The sequence below is a fragment of the Urocitellus parryii genome, chromosome 4, assembly GCF_045843805.1.
Source record: "Urocitellus parryii isolate mUroPar1 chromosome 4, mUroPar1.hap1, whole genome shotgun sequence".
NCBI classification, from domain to species: Eukaryota; Metazoa; Chordata; class Mammalia; order Rodentia; family Sciuridae; genus Urocitellus; species Urocitellus parryii.
The window spans coordinates 207,647,750-207,669,786 of NC_135534.1; the positions used below are offsets into that span (position 1 = coordinate 207,647,750).

The window sequence follows — 22,037 nt, forward strand, 5'->3', positions numbered from 1 at the left end:
GGTCCAGGTGGACCGGAGCCAGTGCCGTGGTCACTTCACACTCACCTGGGCGTGTGCAGGGCTGGGGGAGGCCCCAGGGGAGGGCCCTGCCAGGCAAAGGAGAGGAGGGGCGGGGGACACCAAGGAGACCTGGGGGAGGGGGCCTCTGGGGGGAGTGGGAGAGGGCTGGCTCCAGGTCTGAGAAAACAGAGCTGTGCGTCCCGCAGGGCCCCGGGGCTGAGAGACAGAGGGGGTGGGTTCGCATTTTTTTTAATATTTTTTTTTAGTCGTCAATGGACCTTTGTTTTATTTACTTCCATGGGGTGCCGAGAATCGAACCCAGTGCCCAGGGCCCCACACACGCCAGGCAAGGGCTTTTCCACTGAGCCACAGGCCCAGCCCGAGATTTGCATTTTTAAAAAAGCCTCAGCACCTGTGGGAGGGGGTCAAAGGCCATGGGGGTAGAAGATGGGGCTATTCCAGGGTCCAGGGTGAGAGGATGGAGCCTGGGAAAGTCCGGGCTCCTTCATGAAAACGGCCACCCCCCCCACCACCACACACCCGCCTCTGTCTGCAGCTGGCTCCTGGGCCATCTCCTTCAGCCTTAACTGCCTGCCTTTTTCAAACTTTGATTTGGATTCTCTGAGTTGAAGACCTGAAGCTGGAGGGCTGGTCCAGGCTTTGCTACTTGAGTGTGCTGTGTGACCCCGGGCAAGCCATTTGACCTCTCTGGGCTTCAGCTTTCTCACTCCCACCTTTCTTTCCCATGCTCATTTAGTGAAGATAAATAATTAAGCTCTTCTGTGTGGACCCCTCCAGCTCCTCAAGAGCAGGGCGCAGGAAGGATGTCTATAATTGTTACCACAGGGGCCCTCACCCCGTGGCAAAATCACTCATTTAGGAGATGGGAAAAAATGCATTTCTTGACAACAAAGAACCATATTTACTTTTCAAAAACCAACTGAACACATTGTAAGAAACTCACTGGAAAAACAAAAGAAAACAGGAAAACCAGCTTCTAAAGACGCAGCCTGGCCGGGTCAAGTCGGTGGAAGATGCTCACAGTGCCCAGCTGCTCCTGAGCAGGGCCTGGCTGTACCCAGGACCATCCCATGGCCCCGGACCGCGGGGTCCCCCTCTGCTTCGCCCCGTGGGGCACTGGCTGCCCAAACTGCCTGCCGGGAGCTCAGATCCCAGGGCAGCAGGGGTCTAGGTGTGGCAGGTGGGGTAGGCGTGGGCCTTGGCAGGGGACGTGGTCTGAGCTCTCCACATTGGCTGTGTGGCCTCAGCACGTCACATGGACCCTGAGATGGGGAATCTCTGACCTTTGTTTACTGTGAAGGAGTCAAACAGCCTCTAAGTGGACAAGGCCCTGCCTGCCCTGCCCCAACTCCCGGCAGCTCTGGCCTCCCAGGGCCTCCCGCCTGCTGGCCCCCTGCCTGCACTCGCCGGGTGTGCGTCTCTTTCTACCCCGACGACCTGTCTTCTCACCCTTGACCTTTGTCTCGAGCATCTTTCTGGGTCTTCATGAATACAGCTGCGTATTACTTCACCAGGAAGACCGCAGGCTTACACCCGTGACCAGCGTGGTGGGCAGATGGGGTGCCCAGGGATCCGGGTTCACCTGAGCCCTGCCCACACGGCCTGTCCAAACTTGCTCCCAGGGCCGACTTTCTGCGTCCCTTGTGTGAAATCTTCCAGGTTTTTCTGGTCACTTCTAGTTACAAAAGCTGGTCTCGGTGCCCTGGTGAAGTTATCTCAACTGCCTGCTCCCCGGGCTGGCTGCCCCCGGGCAGGGCAGGGAGTGAGCTGCGTCCGTCCCTCCCTGTCCAGGTCCCAGGCTCCAGGTGGCGGAGGGCTTCACCCTGGGCTCCTATGCTGCTAGCGCGTGGCCCGTTTGACTTTATGGTCTTTTACTTAGTCGCCTTCATTTGTGCTCTGAGAGACTGACCCAGAGTGTGCACTCCCTGTTTTGGTGTGTGATCACAAAATGGTTTGGGAAGCTGATATTTGAGAAGCTCTGGAAAGTTCTGGTGACTTTCTCCTCGGTTGGGAGAAGGCGTGTGTAGACTGTGGCTGGTCCTGATTCCTGTGGCACTATTCAAGTCTTGCAGACCTCCTTCAGCCAATGTGGACCGCGTGGAGTTTCCTAGAAGAAATCAGTGATCTTGTCTCGGTGTGCACACTTATGGGTGCACAGTTGCATGTAACAATCTCTTCTAATCTAAAGACCATCTTGCCTGCACTCGGGATCAGCTCCGGTTGTCATAGTTCTGGTGTTGATTCAAGTTTGAGAGAGGCTTTAAGGAAGAAAGAAAAAAAAAAAAAAACTTCCCCATCACGAATGCGGATTAAAGGCCCAAACTGGATGCTTCATGGTAATAGGAAAAGACATCAGAACGAATTACAGACTTGAACAAGCTGACAAACACCCAACCACAAACATCCAGAAAATACATTCTTTTTTTAAAAAAATTAGATGCCTAATACATGCATTGATTGTTTCCCTTGGGTTTCTTTAAGTCCATACTCTTTGAGTACTTTTTGTGTGATTGAAATTTTAAATATTTTTCTATAGAGGAGAAAGCTATTTCAGTCTTTCCTCTAGTTTTATTGAAAAATATCTTCTTGCCTTTACAACATGACTTTGAAATAATTGTAAATTCAGAGGAAGCTGTAAAAACAGCAGAGACCCCGGATGCTCCTCCCCACTCCCCTGATGACAGCTTTGCCTGCCCCTGGTGCCATACGGAAACCACCTGGTGTGGGCAGCACCGGGACTTGAGCCTCTCACGCGCTCTGAGCGCTCCTGTCACAGGTTCACATGACACCACCAAAATATGCCTCTCTTCTATCACCACAAAGATCCCCTCATTCTACCCCAGATGGGCGGCTTCCTACTATTTTCTGCTCCCCAGGAAATTCCAAGAATGAATACGTGTGGAATCATATGGAAAGCCACGTCGAGACTGGCCTTTTTCATTCAGCATAGGGCGTAGAGATCTGGCCAAGCCATTTCATGCATCAGGAGTTGGTTCCTTTTCATTGCTGAGTAGTGCTCGGCGGCATGGACGTACCATGGTCTGCTTAACCATTTACTTGCTGAAGGACATTTTGGTTATTCCAGTTTGTATCTACTACAAATAAAGCTACTATGACATGTGTAACTATATGTCCCTGTCTAGACCTAAGTTTGAATTTCTCTGAAATAAATGGCCAGGAGGACAGCTGCTGGGTGTATGATCAGTATACATTCGTTTTTAAGGAAACTGCTGAACTCTCGGCCAGAGAAGCCGTGCTGTTGACATCCTCGGCAGTGGTGCGTGAGAGGTGTTGTTTCTCTGGGTCCCCGTCAGCAGCTGGCGGGGTCACTGCTCAGTGTTTTACACACACTAACAGGCGCGTGGTGGCGTGTGATCATGGTCTCGTTGGCATTTCTCCCGTGGCCAGAGGCGCTGGTGCCATATTCTCACGCACCTTTGCCATCCTCGTGTCCTCCCGGGGTCTCCCAGGGCTTCACCCATTTTATAGCTGGGTCTCCTGCTGAGTTTTGGGAGTCCCAGACGGGGTCCTTTGCCAGGTTCGTGGTAGGCAAGTGCCTCTCTCAGCCTGCAGCTCGTCTCCCGTTGTTATGGGGTTGCTCACACACCATTTCGTTTTGAGGAATTTATCAGCCTTCTCTTCCACAGGTCCTGTTTTTAGCATCAAGTCTAAGAAACTCTTCACCTAGCTGTAGGTCCCAAAGACTTCGTCCTGCATGATCATGTGAATGTCGTACAGTTTTACATCTTAGAGTTAAACCTGAGATCCTTTTGAATTAATTTTCATGTAAGGTGTGAGACATAATGAACTTTTTTGCTTTGGCTTTTTTGGGGGCAGTGGGGGATACTGGGGATGGAACTCAGAGGCCCTTGACCACGGAGCCACATTCCCAGCCTTATTTTGTATTTTATTTAGGGTCTCACTGAGTTGCTTAGCAGCTCACCATGGATGAGGCTGGCTTTGAGCTCACAATCCTCCAGTCTCGGCCTCCCGAGCCGCTGGGATTACAGGTGTGGCCACGGCACCCTTTTTTTAAAAAAAATTGTTTTTTCTAATGTAAGATGCCCAATGCTCCAGCCCCATTTGTTAAAAAGACCACCACTCCTTGATTGAACTGTAAAAGCCATTGGCTTCCTTTAATTCATGAGAACTCATTTGAACCACTCTTTTCAACACATACGATTATGGAGAGGGGCACGGTGAGTCCACACCACATAAAGCCATTGGCATCCCACGGCCAAGACCGAACGCTGTGGGAGCAAGACGCGTCCACAGAGGGCACCTGGTGAGGCCAGTTGTAGGATGAGCTGGATGAGGGACGAGCTCCGAGGAGCTGATCCCTGAAGTCAGCTGAGTCCTGAAAGCAAAAGGGAAGCCAAGCACCTGCCCAGCAGGAGGAGAGGATCCAGGCCAAGGGGGGGGCCTGGGGCAGGGGGAAGGGCCCGGGGACGGGGTCAGAGGGGTGGCTGGGTCCTGCGGTGCCTCTGGGTCTGGTCTGTGGAGCCGAGCCCCGAGGGTGTCTCAGTGTGGCTGCGTCTGGGTTCCCTGCGTCAGGCCAGCCTCCGCGCCTGCTTATCCAAGAGCCGCCAAAAGCCGGGCCGTGGCCGTGACTCAGCATCTCCAGCTCCTCCCAACCCATTGACAGTAATAAGAGCCCCTGGCCGGAGAGGACACAAAGGTGGTCAGCGAGCGGCGGAGGCTGCCAGGGCCTGAGCTGTGACGGATGCAGCCGGGTGGCGGGAAGACAGCTCCTCGGGCTGAACGGCCTCTGGGGGTGGATATTTTGAGATCACGCTCCAGTGTCATTAGAAAGCACAGCTATAAATTAGGCCGCTCAGAAGCATGGGGTGTGTAATAATTAAGTAATAAAAGTCACCACAGGGGTAAAGGAGCCAGAAAACAAAGAGCCACTGTTTGTAGATGCTCACAGGCTGCTGGGGGGCGGGGAGCCCAGCTTTTCAAGGTTTCTGAGCCTCTGCTCAGAGAGATCCAGCTCGGCCCAGGCCCAAGGAGACCCTCACGTCGGGGAGACCTTGCCAGGGCACAGCGGGCGGGCAAGCGGGGTGGGTACCGAGGGTCCCCTTCAGCTCTGCATCTGTCCCTGGCGCCACACACCCGAGCATGGGGAGGGGCCAGCCAGGCGTGGAGCAGGCCAGGCCACCCAGGGGTCGCTTCCAGCACAGCCTCTGCTGGGCCCCGTCAGTTGGCTCCGTCCCTTGGGGGATTTTTGTCTTGTATAATGTGTCACAATAAAAAAAAAAAGATGATGACGCTGGTGGTCCTGTTCAACTGACCATCCGTGTGACGTTTCCATCAGCCTCCTTCCACTGGTCATTTTAGTGACCAGTGGGACATTAGCTAGACCCACTATTTCTTTTATTGTTATTCTCTTAGAGTAATAAAATGTTTTATTGCTCTCGTCTCTTCCAACCTAATCTAAGGATCACTAGGTATCTTTTTTATTTTTTTGATACCAGGGATTGAACCCAGGGACACTTAACCACCACTGGACTAGGTCTCTAGCCCTTTTCTTTCTTTTTAATACTTTTTATTAGTTGTCAATGGATTTTTATTGTGTTTATGTATATGCGGTGCTGAGGATGGAACCCAGGGCCTCACACGTGCCAGGCAAGTGCCACACCCCGGAGCCGCCGCAACTCCAGCCCCTCCGGGCTTTTCTATTTTATTTTGAGACAGGGTCTCACTAAGTTGCTGAAACTGGCTTTGAACTTGTGATCCTCCTGCCTCAGCCTCCAGGTCCACTGGGATCACAGGCGTGCGCCACCACCCCTGCTGCTAGATATCTTGAAAACATTTTTTTGACTGAGACATGAAAACGTAAGACTCGTACATACCAGTGGCACCACGTCATGTCCTCATACATATGTGTTTAGATCAGGCTCAACATTTCTGTCTCCCCAAACATTCATCATTTCTTTATGGTGAAAACTTCCAAGCCCTTCCTCCAGCCTTGGGAAGTGGATATGTGGTCATCCACAGTCACCCCAAGATGCACGAGGACCAGGGCACGGGGCCTGCTCCTGCTCACTGCAGCTCAGTTCCTATCCACAGCCTGTGACCATTTCACCAGGAGAAGCTAACTGTGACTTCCCACCAATTCTGCCATTCCCCCTGTGGGCAGGAGCCTGGCTCTGCTGCACAGAACTCCCCGAATTCCCCGCTGTTCCCTGTCCTCAGGTAAACGGCTCCGTGGCGTAGCATCCCCAGGCAGCCTGCCCCACCTCTGGGCCCATCCAGCTGGCCCTTGAGATCTATTGCCGTGTCCTCTGGTGGCCTCAGGGCCTCCCACCTCTGGCCCTGGACCTCGGGAGCACTGGGGATGGTGCTTTCCAGCCGGGCCTGCTCCTGGGCAGGGAGAGCAGGGCCAGGCCCAGGCGCTGGGCTGGGACTTCCAGACCTCCCTCTCAGTGGGCGAGGAGGAAGACCGACGAGTTCTTCTCACCTCTCTGACTTTATCCTTGTACTTCTTCTCTCTAATACTGAGAAACCTTGCTTTCTAATGGCATTTGTACAATTTCTAATCTGCTTTGTCCTTCAATGTAAACGTGATGGTTTCAAAATAACCTCATCAGCGATGGGAGCAGCTTTGGCCTTCCCTGGGTTCTCCTTGTCCCCAGGCTCCCACGTGAGACAGATTCTGCCCGAATCTCTTTTGAAACTGCCTGAAATAATTCTGACAAACAGGTCCATTGCTTCCTGCTCTCATTTAAAGCAGGTGCTGATCTTTCATCTTCACTTTATTTTGTCACAACTATTTTCTTTATAAAGCACGTTTTCCATGCTCCAAAGTAAAATTCATTGCAGTCTATCTAGAGTTCCAGCTTTCTTCTCCCTCACCCCACATTTTGATAGTAAGATTTGGTTTATCTTTCATTTTTTTCCTTTTGAAAAGAAAAATATACACATGTGTCCTATTTATGACCTGCATCGTACATATAATGTGCAGTCATCATGTAATGTGTAAGCATAGAATTATAAGCATTATAAATCATAAATATAACATTATATGTACAGTAGTACCTATGCTACATAGGTTGATATGTACGTGGCATCCCGTGTAATTTATTAAGGTACATATTTAGCTTTCTCTGACTGACCCTAAATTCAAAGCGGGGACGAGACCAGGGAAGCTGGCGGTTGGTAGTCAGGTCCTGGCACGTGGGGTGATGGGTAGGGGTTACTGTTAGCACTTCCGTTGCACAGAGCAGGCTCACCTCCTACAGCACCACAGCTGGCTCCCCGGGGGGCTGCTGGAGGTGACCGGCTGGTCCCCGGGTGGTCACTGTAGGAGATGGCCTTGCTTCCTGGGCAGGTTGCTGCCGAGTGAGGGTGGGATTCTGGTTGTGGGTTCAGTCTCTCCATCTGTGTAGAGATTGGCAGTTACTTTCCCCCCTGAGGACATGAAGCCTGTGGCCACCAAGCCTGGCAGCTGGGCAGGCCACTTGCAGTACCACCCCCTGTGTTCTGGGACCTCACCCTCCCCTTTGTCCCCAGGATGGGCACAAGTGTGTTGCAGTGTTGGGAAGGGGCCACACAAAATGCTCAGCACAGGACCAGTGCTTACCGGCTGGAAATCAGTCCAAGAAAATCAGAGCCAGACACCGGCCAAGAGTGGTGAAGGCGGGTTTGATCCAGTGCTTGGTGCAGAGGGGAGATTCCTGGGCGGAACCGAGCTCGACTCCAAATACAGTGCAGGTGGCAGACTGCCAGTGAGCTGCGGGAGGGTCAGTGGGTGAGAATGAGGAAAGGAGACGTCAAGGGGAGGTCTTGCTGAGCCGGCCTCTCAGGGTCCCTGGACAGGGAGGTGGAGGCCAGACGTCAGGCGGGGTGAGGAACTTCATCAGCTCTCCAGGGAAATCAGACGGTCAGGGTGGAGGGACAACTCAGCAGGGTTCCAGATCACCACTGGCCTGAGCAGGCCTAGAGGAAGGGGGCTCCAGAGAGGCCTGCCTAGGGCTGGTGGAGGGGAGGCTTGGCCAGGGCCTTCCTGGCAAATCCTCAGGGATGTCAAGTCCCGAGAGGCCCCGTGCAGCCTGAGGACCCCTTTGCTCTGCAGCCTGTGACAGTGACAGTGAGGCCCAGTGTGGTGGGGGGAGAGGGTGGGGCCTCTTCCCAGGCTCAGTCCCTGTCTGGACTTCCCCCCTAGGCCTTCTACACCCTTCTTTGATCTGCTGCAGCACCGGTACCAGCAGCTGTGGGTGCAGGAGCAAAAGGCCACCCAGAAAGCCATTAAACTGGAGAAAAAGCAAAAGGTAACCCAGCCTCACTCCTGGGCCGATTGTTGGGGAGGGGAGGAGGGTCTGGCTGTGGCTGGCACTGTGGGTTGGTGGCGGAGGGTGGGCGGGGCATGGGGGTCAGATGGTGTCCTGCCGCACAGATTGGGATCTGGACCGGCTCTGGATGATCATCCAGTTCACCTTGCATGTCATCCTGGGGTGTAAGACTCAGGCCAGGACGCTAGTCCCCTGGCCCTGTGCACCTCTGAACTGGGGTGAGAAACCAGCTGTCCCGACTCCCACGGGAAGACCCTTTCCACCAAACTCCTGCGCCACTTCACACCTCCGAAAAGTCAGGTGGAACATGATCCAGCCGGCCTAGGCAGAAGTGCACCCTGGGCTACCCGTAAATATAGGCAAACAAAGTAGAAAAAGAAGTGCACTTCAGAAGGATGCTTCAAAGAACACAGTTATTGCCAGGCATGATGATGGCACACACCTGTGATCCCAGCGGCTCAGGAGGCCCAGGCAGGAGGATCGTGAGTTCAAAGCCAGCTTCAGCAATTTAGGAAGGTCCTAAGCAACTCAGCAAGACCCTGTCTCCAAATGAAAAATAAAAAGGGCTGGAGACATGGCTCAGTGGTTAAGCGCCCAGAAAAAGAACGCAGGAATTAAACGTGAGGAATTTTGTTACAAATTAAGGAACAGGCCATGCCGAGGCCTCCGTGTGCCCCACACCAAGCACCTCACCTGCCCACTTCCCAGGAGCCTGGAGGGGCTGTCCCGACCCCATTTCCCAGGCCTGCAAAGGAAGTTGGGCCGAGGTCCCCACATAAAAACACCATTGACTGCTACTGACAGGAGCTGTTAGCAACCGGCAGGAAGTCAGCTCAGTGAGATTTTCCCCATGAAAAGCATTGTGGTGGTTAACTCGTGGTGTTCTACACATTTGAAAACACTCAAAAACTAGACCTTGTTCCTTTAAATATCCCAAAATTCCAACTTCTGGAGAACACAGATGCCTCTTCTGCCGTAGATCCAGACCAATGATGGCCAAAGCAGAATCGCTGGGCTTTGTAGGTTCCATGAAGAACACAGCTCCTCTGGGGTCTCACAGCCAACACCCGGGGGGCTGCTAGCTCCGTGCAGAGGGACCCCGAGTCCCTGCACTTGGTTCTCCACGAACCTCATCAGGTAGGTATCCTGTGACCTCAGGGGGAAACTGAGGCTCAGAGAGAGGTGTGTCTGTCCCCGGGTGTGACTCTCCTTGAAGGTGAGGTCCCTGCCTGCAGATTAGGGGGACACTCAGGGGTCAGAGCTTCTGCCTACCTTCCAGGGCCAAGCTGAGAATTAGAAGGGTCTCCCCAGGATCCTGTGACCCTCAGGATGGGCACAAGCCCTCTGTGGCTCTTCTCCGCAGCCCGGCACTCATTACAGAGCTCGGCGTTGTAAGCGTAATGGTGTTTGAAAAGCAACCCACGGCTGGTTTATTGTTAATGGCTGAACAAAGAGTCAACGTGGGATGGTGATGGCTGGTTTCAGAGGGAGCATTACCGTCACAAACTGCTATACAGCCCCTATGAGTGCCGTGCGTTTTAATTAGCAACTATTTCACTGCACTCAGAATGTGGGCAAAGACACAGAAACTGGAGCCTCTGCAGGCCCACCTTGTAGCCAGCACCGCTCCTGTGAAAACAGAGGCCCTTGAGCAGCTAATGAGGGTGACGCCACAATTCAACTCCGGGCTCGTGACTTGGAGTGAACCACCACTTCCGAGAGGCCTGAGTTTCCACACTGGGCACACAAAGGAGCCAGAGTGCATGAGGGCCCGCTGCGCTGAGCCTAAGTGGGATCCTCCTGGCCATCCTTGGGTCAAGGTCGAGGCTCCTGTAACTAAAGGCAGATTAACCAGGGAAAAGTGTCCAAAATGAAGTAGCACCTAACACCGGAGCTTCCACTAGGAAACGCAGACAAGAAACAGTTAACCCCGCGTTTCACAGTGTGGAGGTGGAGAGTCGTGTGGACAGGAGTGGACAGGGCGTAGAGGGATGGTAAGAATGGGGGCGGGGGCAGCCAGGCCTGTGTGCTCACACTCCCAGAGGTGGGAGGGAGGCGCCTCTCCAGTGAGGGTCTTGGGGCCTGGGGCAGGAGCAGGGAAGCCCCTCCTTGGATTGACGACCTGCTCCAGGAAGAGGGACCCCGGAGGCGTGTGGGGTCAGACAGCAGACCCTCTTCTGCCTTTTCCAAGACACAGACGTGGAATGTTTGGGGAGTGCTGTGTCCTAAGCCCCACCCCTTAGCACGCAGCAGGTGCTCCAGAAACACCTGCTAAGCCCACCTCAAGTGCCCTCCCGACTCCAAGCTCCTCTGGCGGCTGGTTGTCTCACCATGGCCGTGAACCCGCCAGACCCGGAGGCCGCTGTCTGGGGGGTGGTTGACAACGTACTGGGCTTGAGGTGGTTGGTCCGCGAGGCCTCATCTCCCACCTCCAGGGAAACCTGTCTCAGCCTTAAGTCCTGCTGCTGGTGAGGGTGCTCTGGATTTTGGACAGCAAACACCCAAACAGAGCTCCTGAACAGCTACCTTTAGTGAGCAGTCACATCGGGCCGGCCACTCTGCCAAAAGCCCCTCAGCAGATCCCACAGGAACCCTGTTTGCTGAGTGGACGTCCTCTGCTTTAGCTCAGCATTTTAAAACTGCTCTAGAAGGCAGGGAGAGCAACTGCCCTGCAGGGCCGACAAGTTACCCCCATACACTCAATAGAATTAATAGAGTTGATGAGCAACAGAAATCAAGAAATGAGGTTTGCTGGGTGGTGGTAACCTCAGTTAAATTTGGTTCTGTTTTTATTTGTCGATGGCACCTTGCGGATGCCACAGTGGGATTCACTGTTGGAGAGGCTGGAGGTCGGTGTGCTCTGCCCTCAGAAGACAGAGGCTTTCAGGAGATGAAACACCCTGGTCACACCTGGCCTGCTCCAGATGGTGTGGGGCCTGCAACTTCTACAGCTTGCAGCTGGTGTTTTGCTTTCCTTTTTAAGTCTATGAAAGCACAGTAGTATTAGGGTGTTTACAGAGTCACGGACCCACGAATACCTGAGCAAGGGCCATCCAGGCCCCAGGCTGTGTGAGCAACATGGAAAGCCCAGCTCTGCATGGAACAAGTGACACCCGCAAGGGCCACGGCCCAGTGTGCATAGAAGCCAGTGTCATGGACCCGGTGGTTGCCAGAAGGAACAGGCTTGTTGGAGACTGACCACTGCGGCTCCTGTCGTCTCCCCACCGGGTGCAGCTCAGAGCCTGTGGCAGCCCTGGGATGGGTGGAAATGGAGGCCAAGAGCAACCGCACATCTTGGTGGCACATCCACACCCGGAACACCTGACCAGGTGGAACTCCTGGACATTTACACAGTCCAGGTCGCAGCTGCTGGCCACTCCCTCCCTTCTAAGGTCCTGGTTCCTCAGCTCCTGGTTCCTCAGGTCCTGCTCGCTGGAGGCTTTCGGTGCTGCCAGGCTCTCAATGTCACTTTAGCCAGGCCCCAGGGTTCGTGCCTGTGCCTGAGAAACAGCGTGAACAGCTCTTGGCAGCAGGGAAGTGGCGGTCGGCGGCTCGGTTTCTGAAGCAGCCAACAGTCCCAGACATAACTACTGCAAGCTTTCATCAAGCTCAGCTCCAGGCCGAGAAGGCTCGACCATGTCCTCCCCTGGGGAGCCACATTGAAGGCGGGGAAAGAGTGGTGGGCCGTGGGGAAGGCAGGGCTGGTGCTGGAGTCAGGTGGCCGGCCCAGTCCTTCTCCCACCGCTGGAAGCTGCATGGCTGGGCAAATCGCGTAACCCACGGAGCCCGTGGTCCTCGTCTTCAGGATGGGGCAGTGAGTTAGGGGCAGGTCAGCGACATGCCCGGTACTGGCAGGTGGGAGCTGAGGAAGTGCAGTTTGGCTACAGTTACTATGGACGCTGGACCCCTTAGTGCAGTGCCACTGTGCCACCCTGCTGCCCCAGTACCCGCAGCAGCCTGCAGACGGCAGCAGAGGTGTCCTCGGGTCTGTCGTTCCCTGGTCTCAGCCAGTTCTTCAGGCCTGTCCTAGACCATGCTCCCTGGGGGCTGTTCTCTGGCCTGTGGCTCAGGCTGAAGCACCTCTGGGCCACCCTGCTGCCTGAGCCACTTCTCCTTGCCCTCGCGATGGCACATCAAAGACAACCCCAGATCCCCAACTCAAGCCTACCACCCCCCAATGCCTCGGCAAGTGGTAAGCCCACTGTGCCCAGCTCTGCAGGCCAGAACCCCAGCTGGCCTCTCCTCCAGGCCCACACCCAGCTCTCAGCAAGGCCAGCATCTGGCCAGGTCTTGGCCACAGGGCTCACCCTGCTCCCCACCTGAGCTGCTGCCGTGGCCGCCCACCTGCTCACCCAGCACCAGACCTGGGACACTCCACCCAGGGCCTGTCCTCCACCACTGCCCAGCAGCCTTCAAGACCCAGGTTGGCGCATGCCATTCCTCCACTTCCAGAGGCTTCTGAATGAGTCCAGCACAGAGCCCAAAGGCCCCACTGTGCTAGGCCACGTGGGCCACTTGCTATTTCTGCAACGTCTCGTGCACACTCGGACCTGAGGGGTCCTGGGAAAGTTCCCAGATGTCCTCTACGTGTCGGGAGGCCCTCCGTGTCCTACCCAAACACCTCCTCCTGCCCCACGACCTCTGACTTCCTGCCCAGATGCAGATTTGCTTTGTTTATATTTTAAAGCACTAATGCCGCCCGACGTTGGAAATGACTTGTTTTGGACCCCCACCAGGGCGGGGGTCCTCGTGTGCTCAATGACGTACCTGAGCCAGGCAGGGGTGGACGCTCCATCAATATCTGTTGAAGGAATGAACCCAGGTGAGGCGGAGAGGTGCCCAGCCAAGCCAGAGGTGCCAACTCAGTACCACCCTCTGCTGAGCTGTCACCAAGGGGCAGAGACAGTGCTGTGGGATTTGGAAGTCCATGGAGGGGACCCCCTGCCCTTCCCTGTGTCCCCTTGCACAACCCTCTCAGGGCACATCCTGTCTGGAACCCTGGGTGCCTGTACCCTCTCCCAAGTCCCCTGCCTCCCTGCGCTGCTGTGGTCCCAGCCCTCTGCACCGGCTCTGGGGGTGAGTGGGTTGTTTGAACTTTTGACAAGCACCAGGCCCTCAGCAAATTCTGAGGTTGGAGGTCTCAGCCTCACCTGGTCCTCTAGGGACTCCATGACAGGTCCCCCTTTGTAGCAACAGCGGCACATGTTTACTTTCTTGCAGTTCTGGAGGCTGGACATCCATGATCAAGGTGGGACAGGGCTGGTTCCTCCTGAGGCCTCTCCCCTTGGCTGGCAGATGCCACCTCCCCCCGTGTCCCTCTTACAGTTGGACCAGGGCCCAGCCTATGACCTCGTTTCCCCTCGACCACCTCCCTGTGGGCCCTCTCTGCAACATGGTCACATGGGGTTGTGGCTCCCCCATGCCACTCTGGAGAGAGCCGCTCAGTTCTGACAGACCACGAGCCACTCACCCTGTGGACATGGGCACGGCTCACGGCTCAGGGAGAGAGAGCCTCCTCTTCACCTCTGAGAGCCACTGTGGAGACCCTGTGGGCTCCGGAGGAGCCTCCGAATCCTCTCCCCAAAGGAGCTACCTTCCTCCTCCCTGATGGGCCATGGTGCTCCCAGGGACAGTAGTACAGGTCTTCACTCAGACGCCACAGAGGCCCTGTGAGCCCTGGGCCATGGTAGCCTTGGAGGGCAGCTTCCAGGAGGATGGGACCCACCCCACCTCCCAGCCACCTACCGCCACAACCTCCAGTGTTGCAGGGCCAAACAGAAGGACATGCCCAGGGCCTCCCGCTGTCCCTCCCCAGGGCATCCTGCGGTCCCTCCCTGCAGCCAGGGGCAGGGCCAGTGGGGCAATGCTGTGAATCGGAGAAGGGCCTGGGCCAGGAGGAAGTGGCCCACAAAGAACCCCAGGCTCTGCCTTCACGTGCCCTGTCCTTGCCCAGGCTTCTCACCTGTGCACCTCCCCGGCTGCAGGTGATCCTGGGGAAGCTGTATGAGACCCGGAGCAATCACCTGAGGAAATACAAGCCGCCCGTGAAGCTGGATGCCCTCTGGCACATGCCCCACTTTCAGAAGGTCAGTGTCCCCTTCGCCCGCCCCTTCCCGCACACAGGGCTGGCTGCCAGTCGCTTCACCCCATTGCTGTCTCCACCTGTGGTCTAGGAGCTCTACAGGCCTCTCACCATCAATTGGCTTATCGATGGCAATTGCAAGGACTAATGTCCTTTGAGCATTTCCTGAGCTCCAGGCTCGGACATGCTCTTAGCTCAGACCCCTCACGTGCCCTGTCCAGGGAAGTCTCTGCCATCAGGCCTGCTTTGCAGACAGGAAACATGGTGGATTTGGGGAAGTAGCAGGTCCTTGGGCTGATGGCAGGCTTCTCGGTGCAGAGCCTGGGTGTCTGCTTCCCCGGTGCAGATGCTGTCGGGGCCAAGCCTCCAGGGATGGGACTGCTGATGCTCCATGTCCTCTGCCCAGGACCCAGCTGCTTGCCCTCCAGTGCTGGACCTCCCGGGCGGAGGGGAGCAAGTGCGCACGGGCCAGATGGACCTGGTCAAGGGTCCAGGGAGGCGGTGAGCTCTGGCCTCAGAACTGAACCCGTGTTCACGTGGCCATGTGGCCCTGTGGCTCCCAGACAGGGCTCCTGTTCAGCGGCCTTCAGCAGGGGAACAGTGTGAGGGCCAGGGGCACCGCAGACCTAGGGAAATGCAAATGGGGAACAGTGGCTTCGGGACGGGGAGGGGGCTGTGTATGCTCAATGTGGGCAGAGAGAGGCTCTCTGGAGGCCACCAGGGACTGGCCTGGCCCCAGGAAGACAGCTGTGCACGGCGGCGCTCCTGGCTGGCCCGCTGGCGGCCGAGTAACTCGAGCTTCGGTTCTGACGTGAGGGTGGGTGGCGGGCTTCCTGAGCCTGATGCACGCCAGCAAGCTGCTGAGTTCCGCCAGGAAACCTGCTTTGTCCTCCTTAATGCGGCCTCCATCTGCATATGTCAGTGACCATGTGCCCTGCCGCCCGTCAGCCCAGGCTGATGCCACGCTCACAGCAAACGTCAAGGAAAGAACATGACCAGGCGCCGTTCTGGACGTGGCCGCGCTGCTCCCAGGAGCACCTCCCGCCGCGGCCTCCACGGTGCACCCGCCTCTCATTTCTCTCTCTCTCTCCTGTCCCAGCTTTAAAACAAGTCCTCTGCTCTCCAGGGCCGTCCTTTGCCTTTCCTCTCTGCTGTTCCCTGTGTCTGTGGGGATGCAGGGGTCTGGGGACATCACCCCAGTGGATCCACAGGCACGAGAGGCCCTCCGTGAGGCTCTGCTTGACAGCATGGACTCCTGGCCCCTCTAGGCCCCTCTGATTAGAGTCCAGCACTATGGACACGGGGTGGTGCAGGAGGCCTCCCCCCCCCATCCCCTGCTCGGGAAAGGCCGGCCGCCCAGGTACCATGGAGAGCTCCACGCGGGTGTGCTGTCTCCTGTGCCCAGGCCCCGCAGGCCCAGGCAGGGGCTTCTTGCGCAGGAAACAAATGCTCCTGTGGTCAGCAGCGGGGGTGTCTCAGGATCAAGCCTCTGGGTGGCTGTGGAAAGCTGCTCTAACACACGGCCCAGCCTGGAGGGGTGACTTTCGCTCGGTGCCAGGCATCGCGAGAGGCCATTTTTGAGGACGACTTCATTTCCTCCTTGGAACAAGCCTCGCGCCCTGCAGCACAGTGCCCTCCTCACCCTGGAATCCAGGTCTTGACAGAGTGGCACACGCACACTCCCCACCGTGCCACAGAACTGATGAGACGTGACACACAGCCCCCGCTTTATGTGGGTGCTCTTCCCCCTTCCTAAGGATGTTCGTGGGACTCTGCCTGCTAATGCCGCAGTCACCCACTCCATCCGCCCGGAGCCTGAGGCTGCAGGAATTGGGGGCTTGAGCAAGACTCTCAGAGTGGGGTGGTGCCCAGAGGTCAGCCCAACAGAGACCCCGACCCCCAGAGTGCTGCTGCTGTGGGACGTCACAGGCAGTCCCTTGCTGTCGGGAGGTAATTACTGGGTGCTGACATGTTGACCCACAGCCTTCCTGTCCCCAACCCACTGGTGTGGAAATAGGCTCACCTGTGTCAGGGTCCAGTCCAGGGCTGCCTAACCCTGGGCCTCCTGAGACTGCCCTTTGACTGCACCCTGCCCAGCAGTCTCTCTCCACCTCGGGGACGCCTTTCTTCCCACGGTGGCACTTAACAACTTTGCAACTAATTAATTAACTGGGTGATGTTTTCATCTTCCCCAGCAAAACGTTAGCCCATAAGAACCACCTTTGGGTCCCCCTTCCATCGTGTCCCCAGAGCCCAGCAGGGTGCCTGGCACCAAGGGCGTGGTCTGTGGAATGAACAAACGAGTGGACAGGTGAATGGATGACCGAGGACATTCAGGCCTCCCCAGGGTCTGACGGGCCCTCCCCAGCTGCCCCCTGCCCTCCCACCACGCCTGGTCTGGACCGAAGGCCCGCTCAGCAGTCAGGTGGGGGCCGCCGGCCTGCGTCACGCCCGGACTCTGGGGCCTTTGTCTGGGTCTCGGGGCTGCTGATCCGCCGCCCCCACTGGCCCCATTATGAAGGGAAACAGCGCTTCCAAAAAAGTTGAATCTGTCAGGGTGATGGATGACCTAAATGGACTCTCCCACTCCCGAACAGATGTCGAGGCTGAACTCTGTCAGAAATAATTAAACACCTTTCACACGGAAAAGCAGCAGGCCGGGCGGCGGCCGCCCAGGGCCGGGTCACTGCATGGCCCAGGCTGCTCTCTGCTCCCTCAGCTGGCCACGAGGGGCTGCTGCAAGAGGGGCCGGGGGAGCCCCATCCTGCTCTGCACAGGCCACTTAGGGTGAGAGGAGAGGGGCCCAGGAGGGGAGGGACGCGTCCTCTGTGTGGCTGCTCCGTGGACCCTGCAGCGTCTCAGGCAGGCAGGGCTGCCCGCTCTGGCCCCTGTGACCAGCAACTGCCACAGCATGGTGGCGCCCCGGGGGGTGGTTGGTGGCAGCTGGTGGGCCCCCCGGCCAGGACACTCACACGGTGCTGAGAGGCCTGGGTCATGGAGCCTCAACCTCCACATCTCAAGGTGGGAGGGAGGAGGGTTCCCTGAAGAGCCTCTACACCACGACCCTGGTTCCCAGCTGGGCCAGGAGCAGACCCCAGGCCCAGGCTGCACCACGAGGGGAACCGCTCTCACCCTCCTCGGGTCCCCAGCTGGGGAACGGCCGGGAGTCCATCATCTCCCACGGCTAAGTGGAGGAGGCTCTCACACCTTTGGCAGGGTGTGCTGTGGGCCACAGGGCAGAGCTGTGGCAGGGGGCAGGTGGGAGGGGAGCGGGGGACTGTGTATGGGAGTGCGGCCAGGCCAGGTCAAACGTGACGCTGCCACGGCCTGGCGGGTGGCTTTAGCTAAACTCTCTTCCTCTTCCATAAAACGAGCTCATGATCTCCCCTGGCAGGGGCGCTGGGAGGATCTGACGAGCGCATGTGTGTTCAGCATTTAGCAGAGCACCTGGCCCATGCTGAGCTGCCAGTCAGGAGCAGCTGATTGGCAGTGAGGACCGTGGGGGAGACTGCTCGCTCCCTCCCTCCCTCCCTCCCTCCCTCCCTCCCTCCCTCACTCAGAGCTCTCTTCCTTGAGCACCGTTGGTGCCACCCTGCTCTTGACACTGATGGCAGGGTGACCTACGAACCAGACAAAGACCATCACTGCTGCTGTGGGGTGCTGGCATGGATGGACCGCAGCTGCACAGGTGGACGGAGGGACAGGGATGTCTGAAGCAGCCCCAGCCCCAGGTACACAGTGCACAGCCTGAAATGATCAAGACGTACAACCTTGGCTGGCCGCCCTAGCTTGGGTGTGGGTCTGCTCCCGTGATGGTAGCCCTGACCTCTGGATGCGGGCGGGCTCTATCCTTTGGCCCGTGGAGTGGTGTGGTTACTGCCATTGTCCCTTTTGCTCTTGGCCGTGACTGCTTCTGAACTCCGTGGTCTCTGGCCACCTAATAATAAGCCATGAAAAGTAGTTGGTTTCTCCTTCTACCCAAAGCCAAGGGGTGAGTGCTCTCCAAGGCTGGATGGTGGCCAGGAAGAGATGGCTTGGGTGCCCTTGACAGACAGACAGTGGACCATACACAGCCCCAGGAATCCAGGCTCTGATCTGCACTGATTGACACTTGACTAAATATTCCCAGGGGAAAGAACCTGGGCCCACGGCCCCGCTGGACAGGACACTCGTATGACCCTGTGTCTGCACAGCACCACGACGTCTAGAAGGAGAGTCCCCCACATGGTAGCTGTGGTGGGGGGGTGAGGTGGTTTCTTTCTCTGATGCTGTGTTCTGCAGGCTTTGAATTTTGAACCAAGGACAAGTCACTTGCATAAAACTAGTCAGGCTATTTTTTTTAAAATGTTTTTTGAGGATGAAGACTCCACATTCTTCCCAGGTGTTTCCCCATGGTCACGCCTCCTTGGAACCCTGTTTTCTGTCGCTGCTGGCCGAGGCTGGTTTTTCATATTCGCTTTCCATCAGACACAAAGGCCGATGGCCAGCGTGTCCCCAGGAGTGGAGACTTCTGGCTTCCCGAGGCTCTCTGCATGGCCAAGTCCATGCTATCGCTGGAGACTCACTTTCCTCCCGGAAGAGGGTTGCCCACGCACCTGGCGGCCTCCCCTGCACCGCGCGCTCCGCCCCTCCCGTGGCTGCTGGCCGATCCCCACATTACATAGTCGTTCAGCCACCAAAGTATGAACAAATTGACGGCATTTCCATTTGGCTTTTGGTTTCAGCCCCACTGCTCTAGAATAATGGCCCACGCTATTAAGCTAACAGTTTGATTTACAGGCTCTTGTGCTCTGGATGCCGGGATCGGGCTCTTCTCTTTGTGGAAGACTAACCCTGCCTGGGGTCTCCTGGGCCCCAGGCTCCCTAACAGGAGCAGGAGATGGAGAAAAAAAATTACCAGCAGTCAGCCAAGCACCGACACCCAGAGACCCAGCTGATTAGTGAAAGCTGTTGAATCTAAGAGAAGGATTTTCTCTGCCACCTTTAAGCTCTCTTACAAATCATGGCTGGCTAGAAAGTTAACTCTCTGTTAAACCTGGAGCGGGCTCCTGCCCTGTCCACCCACCACCTCCGCCTCGCCATCGGCCTTGCTTCCTGTACATAGGATGGGCTGCCCTTGCCAAGGTGTGCCCAATCCCAAAGTCCCACTCCCCAGACCCAGGAAGAGCCGATGCCGGGTCTGCTGCCCCTCCCCAGGCACCACACTAGTGGTATTTTAAGATTCCTGTCGCTCTCATGCATTGGAATAGGAATCATCCAAGGTTGCTATGCAGGGTGCCAAGCGCAGGAGTGGGGCATGTCACACACAGGGACGGGAAGAGTGACTCAGAGGCCCCGACGCAGCTGACATTCCTCCCTAAACACAGACACCCCTATTATAAACTGACACCATGCAGAAGAGCTAATCGCCCAGGGACAGAGGTGGGGGCTCCGTTGGTTTTACATAACCTGGCACCTAGGAGGTACCCAATATTTTGGCACCTGCTCAGGAGGTGACATTGCTGTCAAATACTGGCAACTCACAAATGACCAGAGCTGAAGGTCTAGGGTAGGGGAAAGAGGATTGAAGGTGTGCAGGAGGGGCTCTGGGGGACAGTGGCCAAGGTCCCTGAGCAGTGGAGAAGTCCTGGGGTGTCAGGTGGAGCCGGAGGCTGGGGGCAGAGGGAGGGCCAAGGCTGGCACATATGCAGGCCCAGTCCTGCAGCCTGGGGCCCAGTCCTAAATCCTGCTGGCCCCCAAGGGCTTTTAGCTCCATCCAGAAAGCTCTTCTCCTCCACCAGGCGAGAAAATTCTACTCTTGTGTTGAAAGTCCACCAGAAAATAGAGCAGGAGAGCTTGCTTTAGAATGAGGCACACACCTCTAGTCTCTAGAGAGAGTGAGGGTCTCGTGGGGAATTTGGGGAATGGAGGAGACTTTGGGGGCCCCCAACTTCTTCCAGCTCATTCCTAAGAGAATAAGCCACTGGCTCACGGAGGAGTTTGGTCCTGCGCCTGTCCCCTCGGGAGCAAGGTCCTCCACGTCTTCCTTGACTCCCTCTTGTTTCCTGGTGTCCCGGCCCGCCAGCCTGTCCCCCTGCACCAGCTCAGCTGGTGCGGTGGGACCAAGGCTACCTCACCCACGGCCAGCAGCAGGTCCTCCCAGAGGAGCATCACTCTGAGACCTGCTGGGATAAACCGGGGCTCAGGAAGGTGCAGGTGAAATGAATGAAGATGCCGTGGGACACACGCAGCCGTTCTGGGCTCCCTGGAGGGGCACGGCCCTGCCCGGAGAACATCCACTGGGGAGGAAGGAAGACATGGCAGGGGCTCCCTGGCCTCTCCCTTTCCTCTGTTCAAAGAAGTCCTGGGCAGTGATGTCTCCAATAGTGCACAAGTAGTTTGACCAAAGCCCCATGGCTGGGAGGGTGGAGGGAGGAAGTCACTGTAGGGACGGAGGTCCCAGAGGGCTGCAAGGACAGTGACCCCAGCAGCCTGCACATCCAGAGTCCTCCAGCCTGGACACTTTGTGAATTGTCCCATTGCACATCAATACTCTCAGGAACCTGTGTGGCGGGAATGGATAGCCCATCTCAGAGGCAGGAAGCCCAAGCTCCCTGGCTTACAGCACGTCAAGGCGAAGGCTAGCAAGGGGCCAGGGGATGTGGACTCTGGCTGGCTGCTTCAGGACTTAGGCCCTGGAAGAGCCGATAAATGCTAAGAATGTCCAATTGAGGTCAGAGACCAGTGGGGCTAACTGAAGGCCCCAGGAAGGAAAGTGAGGGTGGTCAGGAGGGAGGCGTTGATGGGCGTCCCGAGCGTCGTGCCCGAGCGTGGAGGCAGCCCTGCTCAGGCTGACTTAAGCCCTTGCAATAAACCTCACACTTCCCCTGCCCTGGAAGCTTGTCAGGCCTTGATGAAAAAACCCAGCACCTTTTAAACTGCAGTTTGGCTCCACGGCTAGAGAGGAAAAGAGTCATGGATCCCATTCACACTCCCGTGTTAAAAGTGGGAGGCAGACCGAGCGGGTAGGGGCTGAGTCTCTGGGCTCAGAAGCCACACGGACTGGCTCCAGGTCCCAGCCTACCTCATGACTGCCTCTGTGTCAGCATCTGCAGGTCGGTGCCATCACAGAGCAGTGACTGCCGTGGTGCACCCAGAGCGCTTGCCCAGCTGGGCGGAGCTGGAGGAGCGTGGCGCCATGGCAGGATCTGGGTTGGATGAGGCCCTGGCATCTGCTCCCAGAGATGAGTTGCTATCAGACTTGCTGTGCCTAGCGTCCTCTGAGGACAGGTCTCTAATGCAGACTCCAGGACCCCACCTGGGACCTAGATGTAGCAGGTCTGTAATAGCCACCAAACCTGCGCCTTGGGCCAGCAGCTCCCCAGCTCCCTAGGTCAAGGTCAGCTCCACTCTCATAGCTGTGTCTGAAGTATTTATGGGGGTGGGGGTGGGGGTGGGGGGTGCTCTCCCATTGCTGTGCAGCACCGTGGGGCCTTGGAGAGGAAACGGGCTGTTGGCCTGGGCTCTGTCTGCTATTCAGCCCTCGCTAGTGAACGTCTGTCTCTGTCTGCTTGGGCAGCATGGCTTCAACAGCAACGAGTAAAGTCTGGAGGCCAGAAGTCCAAGGTCGAGGTGCCGCACGGTTGGTTGTGGTGAGAGCC

At 56.8% G+C, this 22,037-nt stretch overlaps 1 protein-coding gene across 2 annotated transcripts in view; it reads left to right on the forward strand.

The window, feature by feature from the left end:
* The window catches only part of Cfap77 (cilia and flagella associated protein 77), a 118,586-nt gene that overhangs the window by 83,606 nt on the left and 12,943 nt on the right, over window positions 1-22,037 (forward strand). For both annotated transcript variants that reach the window (XM_077798155.1, XM_026395595.2), the window contains 2 exons: window positions 8,189-8,294; window positions 14,300-14,401. In XM_077798155.1, coding sequence (XP_077654281.1) covers window positions 8,189-8,294; window positions 14,300-14,401 — 208 coding nt within the window. The remainder of the gene's footprint in view (window positions 1-8,188; window positions 8,295-14,299; window positions 14,402-22,037) is intronic.